Raw genomic sequence first — 17,556 nt, 5'->3', positions numbered from 1 at the left:
GTGGATGGGGGTGATCTCAGTTTTAAGTATAGATGTTTTTGTGCACATAGGTTAAAAGAGAAAAATACACCAAAATATAAGTAATATTCTTAGATGGGTGATTTTTAGATTTTTAAAAAATTTTTTCTGTTCGTCACATTTTCTGCAAGAATATATTTACTTCTTTAGTCAGAAAAAAAAAACCCAATAAGTGTGGTTTTAAACCCAACTTCATGATAAAGAGGCACTACTTTTAGAATCAGAAACTTTCTTTCTCTCTTTTTTCCTTTTTTGGCCACATCACTTGGCCTGTGGGATTAGTTCCCTGACCAGGGATCGAAATCAGGCCCCCTGCATTGGGAACATGGCATCTTAACCACTGGACCACAGTGAAGTCCCCCGGTGTGTCTTGATGTCACACGCGTGACTACCTTGTTCACCGCCTTGGGAAAGGTGGCAGATGTGAATTCTGAATCTTTGCTCTCTCTCCTCTCAGGCTCGGAGGGGAAGCTAACTATCGTAGCCCAGAAGATGAGTGTTCTCTCAGGTATAGAATTCCTCTGCGGGGTCAGGAAGTGTGCTTGTAGGTGAGGGTCACCCCCACCGTCAGGCGCGGCGAATCTGTTAGATCCTGACGTCTCTGACAGTCTTGGACGTCGCAGCCTGACTTCTGTAAAAGGCAGGACGTCTGATGGGAGATTGAGGGAGGGTCAGTGATGACCAGAGGAGAGGCGTGGCCGCTGGGGAGGGGGGCAGCAACAGGAAGATGGTGCGTTGGCAGTTCTCTGCTGACCAGGGGCTGAGCAGGGAACCCCCGCCTTCCAGGGATCGGGAGTGTCAGTCATCATGTGGTGTCAGGGCCTTCCAGTCAAGTCCTGAGCGGAACCGTGGCTGAACTCTTCATCCCATTCCTCCAGCAAGAAGGTAATTCTGGGCAGCACAGTGAGGCTGCAGCTAGGCCCTGTGTTTGAGCCCGGTTTTCACGTTTGGGGCCTGTGGTGACCCCTTCTGAAGGCCCTACCTCCCCTCCCCAAAGCATCACTGCTTCCACTTCCTTACCTGGCTTGCTTTCGCGTGCGGCTCGCGGTGATATGACATGGGTGTAAGACGTCTGGCTGACCGGGCTCCAACTTCTCCCCCTAGTTCATGAAGGCACCTTGGTTCACGCTGTCTCTCTCCTGGCTCTCTGGTGTCACCGCTTCACCACGGAAGTACCCAAGAAGCTCACTGAATGGTTCAAGAAAGGCTTCAGTCTTAAAACCTCCACCTCTGCCGTGAGGCACGCCTACCTGCAGTGCATGTTGGTCTGCTTCCGAGGTGAGAGGCTCCCCGCAGAGGAGACCCAGTCTTCAGGGCGTTGTCGCCGCTCTGGGCTTGCCGTTTCCGTCCAGCCTTTTTTGCGTTGTTTCCTCCTGAGTCCATTGGGAGCATCGAGCTTAGTCATCCACAAAGCCTAGAATCAGAGCCCCGTTTGATTTTAACTTCTCCCCTTATCAGACCTTCAGAGTACAAAGTTTATTCAGAGAGGACCCACAGCCAGAACCTGTCACTCTGTTTTCTGAAATCATGAAGATATGATTCTGATAAGACTGATGTATTGTAATCTTTACCCTGGACCTGTGAGAAACCAGTCCTGCCCTGCGTCAGGGCCAGCAAAGCTGTCATCTGGGCACTTGCCTCCTTTCCACGTGCAGTGAGGGGTCACAGCAAATCTGTGTAGGAGCTTGATCCCCAGGGTGAAAATCTCTAACACTGACTTCCACCTCTGAGATGGACTCGTGTTTCACTTATAGTTTAAATGGATGATGACTGTGTCTAAAGAAGTGTCTGGGAGATTCCAGACCACCCTCTAGAAAGGTGACCCCCTTCTGTTCTGTGTCCGAGCTCGTGTATCACTTTGCAGCTTTGCTACACTGGTCAAAGTTGACTTTAGATTGAGTTCTAAATAGCCAAGTCTTGGTTTAACCTTGTCTCTAGCTGGAGCTAGTTCTGGTTCTGTTCCAGACTTTAAAAGCAAATAAACCTTTAAAATACACATTTCTTGGATTCAAAAGCATGGCATTGTCCAAATAAAATGCATTTTTGTGTGTGAAAAATTCTGGTATACCAGTTTGGTAATTTATGAGTTTAGTTACAGGTTTTAGTAGGTTTTTAACTTTTTTTTTTAAAACAGACTTTAGTTCATAGGTCAGCAGATTGGTTCTGGTTGGGGGGGTTGGGTCTGGAGGTTGTCTGGCCTGGGGGAAGCGCCCCAGAAGGAAATTGGTGGACCTGAGGTTTTGCCCTGGTTCTCTTCCCCCAACCAGCTGTGTGGCCGTGGGCAACTCACTTCACCCCTCTGTTTCTTTATCCATCAAATGAATAGCCAGACTCTTGGGTTAGTAAGGACCCTTCTAGCTCTAGCCGTAAGGTTGTAGAGTTTGATTTAAGCACTAGATTCTATTCTACTCCTTCGAGGTATCTGAAAGGTAATCATTAGCCGGTTCAGACAGGGGTGAATGTCCTTTCTCAGGTAATCTTGCCCTCCCTCCAAGTGATGGAGGCGTTCTGTAAGGCGCCGGTCCTGTCTCCACAGGCGACACACTGCTGCAGGCCCTGGACTTGCTGCCCTTGCTCATCCAGACAGTGGAGAAGGCGGCCTCCCAAGGCACTCAGGTTCCCGTCATCACCGAAGGGGTCGCCGCTGCCTTGCTGCTCACGAAGCTCTCCATAGCCGACTCGCAGGCTGGTAAGAGTCTGGTGGTGTCCAGGAGGCTGCAGACAGGGCCTCTTCCAGAGTCCCTGGGAGGAGGGCCAGATGTTTGGGATTTGGCCGCGTCAGCTTGGCCACTTACCCCCTGGGCAGCCACGGGGCCACTTGGCACCTGCCGGGATGGATTTTATCCACAAGCTCCCGTCCCTGAGCCCTGGAGCGACGGAGCGGAGGAGGACAGTGACAGCGCCCCTTGCTGCCCTCCCACCGCTCAGCGCAGCCCTGAGGCTCGTCCCTGCAGATGCTCAGTGGGACTTTGTTTTTGATTGGTTATACATTTTTAGGGTGTAACAAGAACAGTGTCCCCGGAGTTTAGCCAGCCTGACTTCCAGCCACTCAGTTTCTCTCCTTGGAGGACATTACCAGTTACGTGTCCGGAGATGGCTAATGTGTAATTGCCCAAACACGCTGGGTAATTACTGTACATGGGCTTCCCTGGTGGCTCAGTGGTAAAGAGTCCGCCTGCCAATGTAGGAAACTCTGGTTTGATCCCTGGGTTGGGAAGATCCTCCAGGGTAGGAAATGGCAACCCACTCCGGTATTCCTGCCTGGGAAATCCCATGGGCAGAGGAGCCTGGTAGGTTACAGTCCATGGGGTTGCAAAAGAGTTGGACGTGTCTTAGCAACTAAACAACAACAATGTGCTATAGGTGCCATTTTATACACTGAACACATCTGGGAAAATATTCCAAATCAGTGCAACAAAAAGAGCTTTCCTGTTTTTGTGGCTATAAGGTATTCCATGCTTGTTTAGTCTAACTCCTACTCTGTGCGGATATAGCTGGACGTACTCCTGTGGTTAGAAACAAGATTCAGCTCTTTTCACATATTATTGCTTGACATCTGAGTATATGCCAAGGCACTCAGCTACTTCTCCGTGGGGGGAGGCAGAAATGAACATGATCCTGCTTCAGCACATTTTAAGCTGCCTTTACTTAATGGGAGAAGGGATACGTAAACATTATCAGCCGTTAAAGGCAAAACATAGCATAAGGTCAGGTTTGAAGGCTGGATTGCTTTTAGTTTCGTGGTTGGGGGCCAGGAAAGGCTTCCTGAATGAGGGAGCGTTTGAACTATGGCCCTGAGGACTAGAAGGAGTTTGACTGACTGGAAGGGAATGGCCCACTGTGAGTTCAGACCAGGGAAGGGCAAGGGAAGGCACCACATGAGGACCTTAAGGAGCTCAGCCTGGCACCTGGAGCAGGTGGGAATCCGAGGTGGGAGGCAGGTCGTCTGGGCTCCTGCGGGCAGTGGAGAAGCACCAGAGGTTTCCATAAGAGGTGATGCTTGCAGAAGAACTAGTTAGTTCTCGGCATGGGAGGACAGTGAGCCTGGGAGTGACCCCTCCCTGCCGAGGGAGGACCCTGGCCCGTGGCACCAAGGAGGGCCCTCCAGACGACCCAGCCCCGGGCAGCTGCAGCGTGGTGGGGCCAGCCCTGGGGGAGGCGGTGGGCTGTGTGGTAGAGTGCCCTTTTGTCTCTTGCAGAGGCCAAACTAAGCAGTTTCTGGCAGCTCATTTTGGATGAGAAGAAGCAGGTTTTCACTTCTGAGAAATTCCTGCTCATGGCTTCAGAGGATGGTGAGTCACTCCCTGCCTAGTTGAAGTTGAGTTTGGGGCCGAGTCTCTCTGGTGGGTCTTCAGAGAGGACCCTTCCCGGACTGCCTGTTGTTTTGACCAGTCAGCTTGGCAAAGACCTGGAGCAGAGCGATCCGACCAACAGCTCAGCTTTCCTGAGAATGAGTTTATTCCTGTGGGGCCTGGAAGGCTAGGGAGGTGGGAGTGAAGTGGGAGATTTGTGGAGACAGAGCGCTAACAGTTGTGGAGCTGTGCTATTAGCTGTGATTATAGCTGATTGGGTAATTGGTGCTGTCTCAGAGGCTTTCTTATGTTCAGAGGCAGCTGAGAAGCTCTAGTGAAGTGTGACTGGCTCCACTCCCCCACCGGGAGATAGAAAAACTATTGGTTTCTATCTTGGCAGAAAAGGAACCATTGATCTTTAAGTGTACGTTTAAAATTCTAGGTTGCCGTAGAAGTATCTGTGGCTAATTGGTGACTTGAAAAGTCTTTTGACTCACACATCACAACATTCTGTTAATGAGCTACAACTGTTAGTCACTTCCTGATGTTTAAAACATGTTTAGCTAGTCTTTGAACAGGAAATGTATTCACGTAATACAAAAATAAAAGCCCCAAGAGGGGCTACACTGAAAGTTACACCGTTGCTTTAATTTCTGCCTAGTGTCCCTAGCCATGGAGAACCATTTTTATCCACTTGCTGAGAATCGTTGATATTTTCATACCAATAAATATCCTTATGTATTAGTTCTCTGCCTTTTTTATACAGATGGTAATATGCATTCTATATGCATTGTGCTGTCTAGATTTGGAAATCATTTCACATCAGTATATGAGTGCTGTTATTCTTTAGAACTGCATACGAATTAAATTATGGAAGTATAGTTGAATTTATTAATATACTCGTGTGTTAATTTTTACTGTACAGCAGAATGATTCAGTTATACATATATATACACGTTCCTTTTCATGTTCTTTTCACATGGTATCACAGGGTATTGAATATAGTTGCGTGTGCTATACCGTAGGATCTCACTGTTTTAATTAAAAGAAAGTGTATACTTTTGCTTGTTCCAGAATACACGTGTGCATATGCTAAAAGCATAACTTGCTTAACTTGCTTTTAGAAGAAAAACAAATTCAATAGATAACACGTATATGTATAACTGAGTCACTTGGCCATACATCTGAAATTAACACAGCATTGTCAATCAACTATACTCCAATATAAAGTAAAAAGTTTAAAAAAAAGAAAATTCAAGTGAAACTATGATTTCCAACTTTTCTAGTTCTTTCTGGGTATTTTCTCTGTTTAATTTCTTTGTGTATTTGGCTGCTCTGGGCCTTAGTTGCAGCATGTGGGATCTAGTTCCCTGACCAGGGATGGAACCTGGGCCCCCTGCATTGGGAGCACGGAGTCTCAGCCTCTGGACCACCAGGGGTGTCCCCGTTTCCTCTGTTTTAGACGAGACTGGGCTCGTTCAGGGCAGTTCAGCCACAGCCATGTTCTCTATTTTAAAAACACCTGCACTGTTTGTCTCCCCTCGCCAGCCCTGTGTACCGTGCTGCACCTGACAGAGAGACTGTTTCTTGACCATCCGCACCGACTCACAGGCAACAAAGTTCAGTACGTGGGGCTCGTTCACCTTCCCCCTCGGGCCAGATGACCCCGTTCCCTGGCAGAAGCCCAAGCCGCAGCAGTGTGTGAGGGGCGGGAGGCTGGCTGCGGAGAGCCGTGCCTGGCCATCCCTAGCACGCTGTGTCCTTCTGCTGCAGGCAGTACCACCGGGCCCTGGCGGCTGTGCTCCTGAGCCGCACCTGGCACGTGCGCAAGCAGGCCCAGCAGACAGCCCGGAAGCTGCTGTCCTCTCTCGGGGGCTTCAAACTGGCATATGGACTGCTGGAGGAGCTGAAGACTGTCCTCAGTTCTCACAAGGTCAGGGCCTCTTCTGGGCTCCAGAACTGGGGCTCACAGACCCTGAGCTGCCCCTGCCTGCGCTGTGGGATCTCACCTGGGATGCTCCCTGGCTGTCCTCACTCACGCAGGCTCCGTGTGATGCCAAGGTCTCCTACTGTGCCCCATAGCTCAGGGACCACCTTGTTTCATACCATTCCTTTTCCTTTGCAGATGCCTTTCTTTCTTCCCATGTCTTAGGACACATAAGTCAACCTTCTTATTCTTGAGTAATGGAAAAACACTTCATTTTTAAAGCACTTTATAATTTTTAAAATGTTTTTGTACCCTTCTCTCTCTCTGTTTTTCATGATGCCTTTAAAAGGCCAACAGGCTTACTCCGCTTGTCTTATGGGAGTTGTTCATGGTTCTGGCAGCTGAAATTACTTGCTCAGGGTCTCCCATCAGCGGGTGGCGGCAGGACTGGGACCTGGTTCCTGATCTCAGTGCTCTTTGTGTCCCGTTTCACTACTTCCCTCCCTGAGCTGGCTTAAGGGACGTGGGCTGGTGACAGACTTGTAGTCTCAGGTTTGTTCCCCCTGGATCGGATTCTGTTGCCTTTTCCCCGCTGTGGGCTCTTTGAGACTCAGTACCCTAGGTGCTTCCTTCCAGGCCCATTTCACAGCCTGTGGATCCCAGCGCAGGGCTCTAGGCATTGGGCTCCACACCAGCAGGGGGCCCAGAGAATAGCCTGAATGACAGGCAGCTGCGTTCCCAGTGTCTTCATCTCCCGGGGGCCAGGCTGGCACGGGGCTCTGATCATTGGGGGCTCACATGTTGTCTCCCCGCAGGTGCTGCCCTTCGAGGCTCTGGTGACCGACTCTGGGGAGGTGACTGAGGCAGGCAAGGCCTACGTGCCCCCACGGGTCCTGCAGGAGGCTCTGTGCGTCATCTCCGGGGTGCCAGGGCTGGAAGGCGGTGTCACCGGCATGGAACAGCTGGCGCAGGAGATGCTGATCATCTCTCACCACCCGTCCTTAGGTCTGTGGCCCGGGTGGGAGAAGGGGCGGGCAGGGGCTCTGTCAGAAGAGCAGGCGGGCAGGAGGCCTTAGAGCTCCCCTTCCCTCCAGTGGCTGTGCAGTCCGGCCTTTGGCCAGCACTTCTCGCCAGGATGAAGATCGATCCGGAAGCCTTCATTACCAGGCACTTGGACCAGATCATCCCCAGGATCACCACGCAGAGCCCCCTGAACCAGGTAGTTGGGCCTGTGAGCTGGCTCTGGCCTCAGGTCAGTGGGCAGACGGGGAAGATTCAGAGAAACAGAAGACGGGGTGATGAGAAGTGGGTTGGGCCATTGGGTTGCAAGTAACAGAAAGCACAAACTAGTTTGAGCTTAGCAGGGAGCTTGCTGGTTGCCGCAGGCCCCTGGATGTGACGGGACAGGGACTCAGATGTCCTCAAGACCCCATGAGTGATATGTCTCTCGCTCTCTGTCTGTCTCCCTCCCTCCTCTGTCTGCCTCACTGCTGCTTTCTGCAGCATGGGCTCTTCTCAGCCTCTGCTTTTTGGTAGCAGGGTAACTATTCTGGGCTTACGTCTTGTCCCCTGTTAGCTCCAGTGGGAAAAGCTGGCATTTTCCAACCATTCCAGCTGACAGGGGGCCTTCCCGCCGGGGTTGACCTGACTCGGGTCTTGTGCTCATCCCAGGGCCCATCCTTCTGGTCTGGGTCATGTGCCCATCTCTAGCGAGGGTGGGGGAAGCTCTGCCTGAGCCACAGAGCTTGAGAGTGAGAGAGAAAGGTGTCCTCCCGTCGGCTGCGGTGTGCGAGAAGGCAAGCACACCCTGTAGCCGTCCACTCCAGCGGCAAGAAGGGGAGCCTGCCGCCCGGGGCGCGAGACATGGCAGGCCCTCTCTCTCGTGCCAGTTGCGGCAGGCGCTGACCGTGTCTGTTTGTCTGGCAGTCTTCCATGAACGCCATGGGCTCCCTCTCGATCCTGTCCCCAGACCGGGTCCTCCCGCAGCTCATCAGCACCGTCACTGCCTCCGTGCAGAACCCAGCGCTATGCCAGGTGACGCGGGAGGAGTTTGCTATCATGCAGACCCCTGCAGGGGAGTTGTACGACAAGTCCATCATCCAGAGGTGAGCCACCTGCTTGAGGGCTCAGTAAGTGATAGTCTGTCTGTTCATTGGGGGAGTGCTGGCTGTGGTCCACACACAGTCTTTGGTCCCGGATACGAGAGCATGTGGAGGACCCAGCGCTTGCCTGGTGCCCATGGCTTAAGAGGTAGTGGGGATCTTGTGGCTGGTGGGAGGCTAAAGGGCCTCGTGGCCGGATGGAACCTGGCTGATCACTCGCTGTGGTGTTTCAGTGCCCAGCAGGACAGCATAAAAAAGGCCAACATGAAGCGAGAGAACAAAGCTTACTCCTTCAAGGAGCAGATCATCGAGTTGGAGCTGAAGGAGGTGGGTGTGTGGAGGCCTCCGGCCGGTCCCTTGGGTCACGCTGACCCGTGACATGCTCCTCTCACCTCCCTGCTCAGCCTGGGTCCTCCCGTCACCTTGGTCTGCTCTTTCTCAGTAGCTTTCTTCACCCGCAACTCAAGGAAAAGAGATTTTTCTTTCTGCTCTCAGTAATTCGTGTATTTCCTCTGCTAAGTGGTGTAGCTTGACTCCATGCCCATCCCCACACCCTGCTCCTGGATGGCCGGGACCCGTCTGTCCTCCTGACAGTGGGCACAGGCCCTGGCACAGTGTAGCTGCTGGGGCATCGGGGTGCATGGCTGTGTTCAGCGGTGAGGGGACTGGTTCTGGCGGAGGCACAGCACACAGTGCTTTCTCTCGTTTCAGAGCCTGTGCGCCTTCCTCAGTCGTGTTTATTTTTTTCTTCCATCTTTATAGGCTGAGTTCTTCTTGTCTTCTACATCTCTGCCCACACGTCCCTTCCACAGAGAGGTGACCCCTCTGCCCACCCTACCCAGAGCTGAGCCGCCCCCTTCTCATTTGTTATGCATCATATTTATTCCTTTCATAACGTCAGTCATCTGAAGCCACCTCGTTTATGTGTCTGTTCCCTGTTCATTGTGTAGCTGCCCCCACTAAGATGGTGAGCTCTGTAAGGGCAGAGACTTGGTCTTGTTCCCACAGTCTCCCCTGCATCTGGCACCTCGTCAGTGCTCAGAAAATGTCAGATGAACGAATGCTCTCAGCCTCTGCCAGGCTTTAGCTTACACTGGAGGAGAGTGTAGGGCAGGCTGGTCAGGGGTGGGAGAGGCTTAGGCTAGAATACGGAAGCTATGTGGCTCCCAGAATACCCTCTTCAACACTTGGAGGAACTTTCCATTTCTCTTTACACGTAAAGATTCTCTTTGTGTTTTGCTTGTAGAGAATCTGGCAAGAGATGGCCGCTCTACTGCTCTCTGTTCTGTAGAAACCAGGCAGTCTTGGGCTTGTGGGAGGTGGGGGAAGCCAGGCGGCAGGTTTGGGGCCCAGATCACAGACTCAGAGCTGGCCTGGGGCGCCGAGCTCACCTTGCCTGGCAGTGGGAGGGAGGCAGGTCTGTCCCCTGGAGACGGAATTGCTGTGCTTGTTCCTTCAGGAGATAAAGAAGAAAAAAGGCATAAAAGAGGAGGTGCAACTGACCAGCAAACAGAAGGAGATGCTACAGGCCCAGCTGGACAAGGAGGCACAGATCCGGAGGCGGCTGCAGGAGGTGAGCGGCTGCCCCAGCACCCCCGCCTCGCTTGCTGTCAGGGCGGGCCCCACTGACCGGCCCTCTGGGCTGACTCTGCTTACAGCTGGACGGTGAGCTGGAGGCGGCGCTGGGGCTGCTGGACACCATTCTGGCCAAGAACCCGTCCGGCCTGACCCAGTACATTCCGGTCCTGGTCGACTCTTTCCTGCCCTTGCTGAAGTCTCCCCTGGCTGCTCCCAGGATCAAGACCCCTTTCCTGTCCTTGGCTGCCTGTGTCATGCCCCCGAGGCTCAAGGCTTTGGGTTAGTTCTCGTTGGTTGGCTGTGGGCATGGCCCCAGGGCAGGAGTAGGGCGGACAGGGGTGCCCTGAGTGCTTGGGGAGGCACGCAGTGACCTCGGCTACTGACCTGTGTTCCTGTGGGTGCAGCCTCAGGCAGCCCAAGCCGCACATCCCGGGGAGCACGTGGTTCCGTCTCCTCTCTCCTCTATTATGTCTACTGTGGCTTCACTCTGAGGACCAAGTTTTAGATGCTAGTCAGTGATCTTTCTCTGTGGGTGTGCGCGCGCAGAGTTACTCAGTCGTGAGTGTGTGTGTGTGCACGCACGCTGAGTCACTCAATTGTGTGTGTGTGTGTCCGCACACGTGCTGAGTCACTCAGTCGTGTGTGTGTGTGTGTGCGTGCACGCACACGTGCACTGAGTCGTGTATGTATGCGCGCGTGTACATGCTGAGTCAGTCGTGTGTGTGTGTGTGTGTCGCTCAGTCATAACCAGGCTCCTCTGTCCATGGGGTGTCTGAGGAAAGAATACTGGAGTGGGTTGCCATTTCCTATTTCAGCGGATCTTCCTGACCCGAGGATCGAACCCTCATCTCTTATGTTTCTTGCATTGGCAGGCAGGTTCTTTACCACTGGGCCACATGGGAAGCCCTTAATCTTTCTGTAGCAGTTTTAAATTCAGTGGAAGTGGGATAGTTGGTGCCACGTGGCCTATCCATGGAGCCCAGAGCTCCTGAGCAGCCAGGTGTGGATGACCAGAGGCCTCTGTGGCCTTGAGAAGCTTTCTCTTTAGCCACAAAGACCGCGTGAGGTGGCTGGGAATTGTGGTAACCTCGCTCTGTGGGTTGTATGACACCTTTGAGCCTTAAGGATACGTTCCCATGGGTGAGGCTGGAGTCAGGCTGTGCACGCAGAACCTATCGGAAGTGTTACCCGACTGGCTGGGCTGCTGCATGGAAGGTGGAAGTGCCCTGTAGCTAGAGCTTCACTCTCAGCTGAATAACCTTGTGTGGCTCATGCCTCCTTGCTGCATACTTCTGATTCCTTACCGTCAAAGGATAGCCCCTCGCTGGCTTGCCCACTCTTTTGGGTTGTCATGGAGATGAAACGAGAAACTCGGCTGAGGAGACAGGAGAGCAGAGCTGATTACTGTTAACTCAGGGGGATGTGGGTCCCTGGTTCACACCCGAGCCAGATTGTGTGTCTTTGCGTGGGTCATCCCCCGTGGGTCCCTTCTCTTGGACACAGGCACATTGGTGAGCCACGTGACTTTGCGCCTGCTGAAGCCGGAATGTGCCCTGGACAAGTCTTGGTGCCAGGAAGAGCTGTCGGTTGCCGTGAAGAGGGCAGTGACCCTGCTGCACAATCACACCATCACCAGCAGGGTGGGCAAGGGCGAGCCAGGTAAGGGACAGAATAGGGTGGACAGAGGGCGCGAGGTGGTGTGAACTGTGTGGGGGTTTGACTCCCATCACCCGGGCTTCCTGAGGCTGTGGCTTCCACTGGTCTCTCCCCTTGCTGGCCTTGATTTCCTTACCTCACCTCTTGAACCAGATGGACGATTTTTGAGTCCAGTCACTGTGACCCCCCCACCTCCGAGGGTTTAGTTCTTGCTGTTGAAATCTACTTGTCTGTTTTAACGCTCACATTCTGGAACCAGGCGCTGTCTGGGGTAGGAGCAGCATTGGTTTTAGAACTGGACTGCCCAGTCTCTTGTCCCTCTTGTCATGCCGCTGGCTTCAGGGTGTCAGAAGGGGCCTCCAGCCGTCTCCCCGCCCGCTCATCCTGAGGATGGATGCTGTGGTGGCCAAGCTCGGGGCCCGGCCTGCCTGCAGAGTTGGTCTGCTTCTTGCTCTCACAGACGCTGCACCCCTGTCCGCGCCAGCCTTCTCCTTGGTTTTCCCGTTTCTGAAGATGGTGCTGACCGAGATGCCCCACCACAGCGAGGAGGAGGAGGAAAGGATGGCCCAGATTCTTCAGATCCTCACCGTCCATGCCCAGCTGCGGGCCTCCCCCAGCAACCCACCCGGGCGTGTGGACGAGGTAGGCTGGGGAGCTTGGCTCCCCCTTGGCTTGAGCGGGGTTGGTGGGGCAGGGGCTTCTGACATTTCCTGACCCATGAACAGTTCTGGGGAGGGGGTCCTACAGCAGCGGCCATTGGTGGGGAGACCCCAAATGTTCTATTGAGAGAGGTTCTCAAGGCCTCACAGAGGCTATGGGTCTCCCATGTCTGATAGTTTCTGACCCAAATAAATTGAAGGACTCTTAATTTATTGTATGTTGTTCTTAAGAAGACAGTGCTGCTTACTGTCCTTTTCACTTGCTTTTGAGACTGGAGCTCATTCAGTCAGGATTTTTTTGTTTTTTTGAAGAATTTCTGGGTGTGGACAATCTATAAAGTCTTTATTGAATTTGTTACAATATTGCTCCTGTTTTATGTTTTGGGTTTTTGGCCGCAAGGCATCTGGAATCTTAGCTCTGTGACCAGGGTTAGAATCCCACCCCTTTCATTGGAACATGAAGTCCTAACCACTGGACCACCAGGGAAGTTCCAAGGAGTTTTCTTTTTTAATAGATTGAAAGTGAAAGTCACTCAGTCATGTTCGACTCTTTTTGACCCCATGACTATAAAGTCCATGGAATTCTCCAGGCCAGAAAACTGGAGTAGGTAGCTGTTCCCTTCTCTAGGGCATCTTCCCAACCCAGAGACTGAACCCAGGTCTCCCACATTGCAGATGGATTCTTTACCAACTGAGCCACCAGGGAAGTCCAAGAATACTGGAGTGGGTTGCCTATCCCTTCTCCAGGGAAGCTTCCCAACCAGGAATTGAAACAGGGTCTCCTTCATTGCAGGCAGATTCTTTACCAGCTGAGCTACCGGGGAAGCCCAGTTTTAATAGATTATGTTCTAAAAATTTGAAAGTAATGCTTATATACTTAAAAAAAATTCCAACAGTACAGAAGCAAAAAGAGAAAAGCACCTCCTCAGAGGTAGCTATTAATAAGTTTGGTCTATACCCTCATGGACTTTATAGAGCTCATACCCACAAATGCAATAATGCAAAAAAATGGATTGCACCGCTCCTTCCATGGGACTGTCTTCTCTGGGCCTCCTCCAGTGTCAGGACCTGTGTGGTCCACATCATGTGGATCTCAGATCTCATTTTATGGGCTGTGTTCTGTGGGGGCACCATGTTTTAGTCAGCTTTTTACTTGCTGATTGACATTTTAAGGCCACAAGTGTTTCCATGTTTTGAACATGGCCGTGGTGTGTCCCCTTGTGCATTTACATGCCTTGTACACCATGTGAGCATTCTCATAGGACAGATTCTTGGGCCTGGAATCGTTAGGTCAAGTGACATATTCTGAGCTATACTCTCGCTAAGCATTCCCTTTTCTCCAAACCTCATACAACCTCACGTAGTGTTTAGCTTGCCAATGACAGGTCGTTTTATTTTGCATTTCTTTACTTATTTGTAAAGTTCAGTATCTCTTTGTGCAGTCATGAGCCACCTGTATTTCAAAAGTCTGTGAATTTCAGCCAAGGTTAAGAATAGTTATTTTTAGTCCCCGGAGATCACGGCTGACTGGGGTTGGCTCCTGTGATTTGAGTTGTAGACCTGACAGGATCCCTCCAGTGTGGTCAGCAGGAAGACCCAGAACGTTCCCCTGCGGGTGAGAGGGACTCCCGTGCCTCCGGGCTTGGTTACAGACCTTCCATGGACCTTTGTCCTGCCCATGTGCTTTCTTCCGTAGAATGGCCCGGAGTTGCTGCCTCGCGTGGCCATGCTGCGCCTTCTGACCTGGGTGATCGGGACGGGCTCTCCCCGACTTCAGGTGATCTGGTCCCCCGCTGACTTCTGCCATTCACAAGCCCCTCCTCAGGTTCTGATTGCCTCTCCTAGCCCTCAGTTCTGGCCTTTGGCACAGCGGTACTTGTGAGAGCCAGCCAGACTGTTCTCAGTTCTTGAGCGGTTTTGCTTGGATCCTGCCACTGGCCTTGGCCTGGCGCTGGGGTCTGAGGCATAGTAGGGTTGGGTGGGGTGGGCGTTCTTAGTTCAGAGCCCCCCCCCGAAGCCCATCCCCAGCTCCCCTGCCTGGCCCCGTAGTAGGAAACGATTTGTCGAACTGAGCCCAGTGGCTGGATGTCTCCCTCAGGTTCTGGCTTCAGAGGCCCTGACCACCTTGTGTGCCAGCAGCAGTGGTGAGGATGGCTGTGCCTTTGCAGAGCAGGAGGAGGTGGACGTGCTGCTCTGCGCCCTGCTGTCCCCCTGTGCCAGCGTGCGGGACACTGCACTCCGGGTGCGTGCCCATGCCCTTGTGGGGCTGCCTCGCCCCCCGCATCCCCTACCTCGTCCCTCAGCGCTGCTGTTTGAGCTGCCCTGATGGGAGGTGCCACGCGTGTGCACCAATGTGTCCTGGAGGCAAAGAGCGAGGTCACAGAGGGAGGCTTGGGGTCATTCTGGGAATTGGAACAACTAAGCAGTTGTTTTTTCTTTACCTTTGAAGACATCACCTAATTTCTAAAATGCACCGTGGAACTTGGTAGTTTTGTAGATCTAACTCACAGGATTGGCTCATTTCTTCAATCCTCTACTTTATACTTGCCCTTTCTTGGAGCTTTGGGACCCAAACTAAAGGATCCCCTTGGAGTATGAGAGAGTGTTTCCCAAATGCCAGTCTGCAGTTTCCAGCTATTGTTCTGTGACGGAGTATTCACTGGTCCTTGGTAAAATGGCAGTGCGGCAGATATTTCTTAAAGGGAACATCCTTTTTCAGAGATTTTTGTCAATTTTGAATGTTTACTGTTAAATTTTAAAGTTTTACTTAAAAAAAAATTTTACCACTGCATGCCATCATCTCACAAAAGAAAAGCTCTTTGAAGAGACAGAGCAGCTAATGAGTTGGGCTGCCTCATGGCGCTCCCTAACTAGCACTGCTGTCCAGCAGAGCTGTCTGCCGGGATGGGACTGTTTAACTGTGTCATCTGGCAGGGCAGCTACCAGCCATCATGTGGCTCCTGAGCACTTGGAATGTGGCTAGTGCAGCTGAAGTTAAGAGTTCGTTTTAATTGATTTTCTCTGGAGACCCACATGTGGCTGTGATTTTATCTTGGGCGGTGCAGCCCTCGAGGGAGGCGGGGGGAGGGCAGGTTGGAGTGTCCTCCCAAAGGTCCTGCCTCATGCACTGCAATCCCACCCTTCTCAGGGCCTGTTGGAACTCCACATGGTGTTGCCGGCGCCTGACACCGATGAGAAGAATGGCCTGAACCTTCTGCGCAGGCTCTGGGTGGTCAAGTTTGACAAGGAGGAGGAGATCCGGAAGCTGGCCGAGAGGTGAGCGCCGACAGTAAGGCTGGCCTGTCCTGCTCTGTTCTCTTTCTTCTCGTGGAATAACTGGACCCAGCATGCTCAGCCTACAGAGGGATCAAGGGCTGGGGCGTTGGCTTTGGCAGGGCCTGCGCTGCAGGTCCTTGTCTGACCAGCCACCTTTCGTCTGTTGTAGGCTCTGGTCGACCATGGGCCTAGATCTGCAGCCAGACCTCTGCTCCTTGCTCATCGATGACGTCATCTATCATGAGGCAGCTGTGAGGCAGGCCGGGGCGGAAGCCCTCTCCCAGGCGGTGGCTCGTTACCAGCGGCAGGCGGCCGAGGTCATGGGCAGGCTCATGGAGATCTACCAGGAGAAGCTCTATGTGAGTCGTCTGGGCGTGCAAGGGTGGGTTGGACCCTGATCAGCCTCTCACCTAATCCAGACAGGAGCCACCCCGTGGCTCAGGGCAGCTTGTGCCTGATCCTGCCTCACGCGGGCCACTGGCTGGCCCGTGGGCCAGGAGAGAGCCCTGCAGTGCATTAATCACCTGTCGTTGCAGCGGCCGCCCCCGGTGCTGGATGCTCTGGGACGAGTTATCTCTGAATCTCCTCCAGACCAGTGGGAAGCCAGGTACGACAGCTGTTGCAGCCTTGTATCGCTCAGTGCTTTTGGACATGTGGCCGGGTGGAGGCTGCATGCCATGAGGACGCAGCAGAGGGTGATGGGTCAGCAGGGTTGGGAAAAGACAGTATCTCCCTCTGAGTCAGAGGCCTGAGGTCCACTTCTGGCTCCTCCTGGCCAGCTGGGTGACTCTGCTCGTGTTTCTCCTTTCTCCTGGGGACTGTTTTCTTAGAGGTCCCCAGGTACCTTCTCACGGCTATGGCTGAAAGGTTCACCATACTTGGCTTTTATAGAATATGGCCACTTCTGATGTCTTCACCTCTGCTTCCTTCCCCTCCATCTCCTTCTGCCTGGTGGGAGAAGGGTAGGCAGTACACTCACATAGAGGGAAACAGCGGCGCTGGTCCCCTGCCTGCAGTCACCCTGTAGGGTAACCTCGGGGCAGAGGACAGGGCTCTGTGTTATAGGTGGGCGGTTCCAGACCTGTGGGCAGACCCGGGGGCAAGCACAGGGCGCTGGGCTCCGTGCTATGCTCTGCCCTGGGGCAGTATGTGATGTTGGCAGGCCTGTTCTCCTTGTGACATGCCACGATAGGGGCTCCTAGCCGGGAGGCCTCCAACTCCCGCAACACGCTCCCCCTTCTTTCCCAGGTGTGGCTTGGCTTTGGCCCTGAACGAACTCTCCCAGTGCTTGGACAGCTCTCAGGTGAAGCCACTCTTTCAATTCTTTGTCCCCGACGCCCTCAACGACCGAAACCCAGATGTCCGGAAGTGTATGTTGGATGCAGCTCTTGCGACGCTCAACGCACATGGGAAGGTAGGAGATCTCAGCCAGGCGAGGAGATGGGGGAGAAGGTCTCAGCCACCCGAGGAGCGGGAAGAAGGCTGGGCTGGGGCAGGTGGCAGACTGTAACATCATGTCACGGCGAGGCCCGGTACTGGACGTTCTGGCCGGGCGCTGGCCCCCCAGCAGATTCCGTTTGTATTTCTTTGGGGTCAGAAAGACCCCAAAAGGGTATTAAATTGATATAAGTCTGCTGCAATCCTGCCAGAAAACTGGGAAGCCCGCTGGCATGGCTGGCTGACTGGTCAGGATGCCCATCCCTCAACCAAGCTTGGGCAGAGACTGTCGTCCCCAGGTACGGCCCCTGGGGCTGATGTGAGGCTCTGGGTGCTCCGGGCTTTCAGGAGAACGTCAACTCGCTGCTGCCGGTGTTCGAGGAGTTCCTGAAGAACGCGCCCAACGACGCCAGCTACGACGCTGTGCGGCAGAGCGTGGTGGTCCTCATGGGCTCTCTAGCCAAGCACTTGGACAAAAGCGACCCCAAAGTGAAGCCGATTGTTGCCAAGCTCATCGCCGCCCTCTCCACCCCTTCTCAGCAGGTATGTCCCCTGACCACCCGGGCCCTGTATGGGTGGGTGGTGGGTGCTGCAAACAGAGTCGGATGTCA

The 17,556-nt window shown here is 53.2% G+C and overlaps 1 protein-coding gene across 1 annotated transcript in view; it reads left to right on the top strand.

Annotated features, from left to right (window-relative positions):
- GCN1 (GCN1 activator of EIF2AK4) overlaps positions 1 to 17,556 on the top strand; it is a 54,106-nt gene that overhangs the window by 14,461 nt on the left and 22,089 nt on the right. Inside the window, exons 12-33 of the mRNA XM_055405593.2 lie at positions 476 to 526; positions 805 to 903; positions 1,123 to 1,296; positions 2,555 to 2,707; positions 4,218 to 4,310; positions 5,859 to 5,934; positions 6,084 to 6,243; positions 7,053 to 7,242; positions 7,332 to 7,456; positions 8,164 to 8,342; positions 8,573 to 8,666; positions 9,799 to 9,912; positions 9,998 to 10,196; positions 11,421 to 11,576; positions 12,034 to 12,215; positions 13,929 to 14,009; positions 14,331 to 14,474; positions 15,381 to 15,508; positions 15,678 to 15,867; positions 16,045 to 16,115; positions 16,757 to 16,922; positions 17,294 to 17,488. Of these exons, the coding sequence (XP_055261568.1) occupies positions 476 to 526; positions 805 to 903; positions 1,123 to 1,296; positions 2,555 to 2,707; positions 4,218 to 4,310; positions 5,859 to 5,934; positions 6,084 to 6,243; positions 7,053 to 7,242; positions 7,332 to 7,456; positions 8,164 to 8,342; positions 8,573 to 8,666; positions 9,799 to 9,912; positions 9,998 to 10,196; positions 11,421 to 11,576; positions 12,034 to 12,215; positions 13,929 to 14,009; positions 14,331 to 14,474; positions 15,381 to 15,508; positions 15,678 to 15,867; positions 16,045 to 16,115; positions 16,757 to 16,922; positions 17,294 to 17,488 (3,020 nt within the window). The remainder of the gene's footprint in view (positions 1 to 475; positions 527 to 804; positions 904 to 1,122; positions 1,297 to 2,554; positions 2,708 to 4,217; positions 4,311 to 5,858; positions 5,935 to 6,083; positions 6,244 to 7,052; positions 7,243 to 7,331; positions 7,457 to 8,163; positions 8,343 to 8,572; positions 8,667 to 9,798; positions 9,913 to 9,997; positions 10,197 to 11,420; positions 11,577 to 12,033; positions 12,216 to 13,928; positions 14,010 to 14,330; positions 14,475 to 15,380; positions 15,509 to 15,677; positions 15,868 to 16,044; positions 16,116 to 16,756; positions 16,923 to 17,293; positions 17,489 to 17,556) is intronic.

The sequence above is a fragment of the Moschus berezovskii genome, chromosome 19, assembly GCF_049115385.1.
Source record: "Moschus berezovskii isolate FMDL1 chromosome 19, NW_MosBer_1.0, whole genome shotgun sequence".
NCBI lineage: Eukaryota > Metazoa > Chordata > Mammalia > Artiodactyla > Moschidae > Moschus > Moschus berezovskii.
Note: the sequence above shows the minus strand (reverse complement) of the source record. Positions and strands in the feature narration are given on the sequence as shown.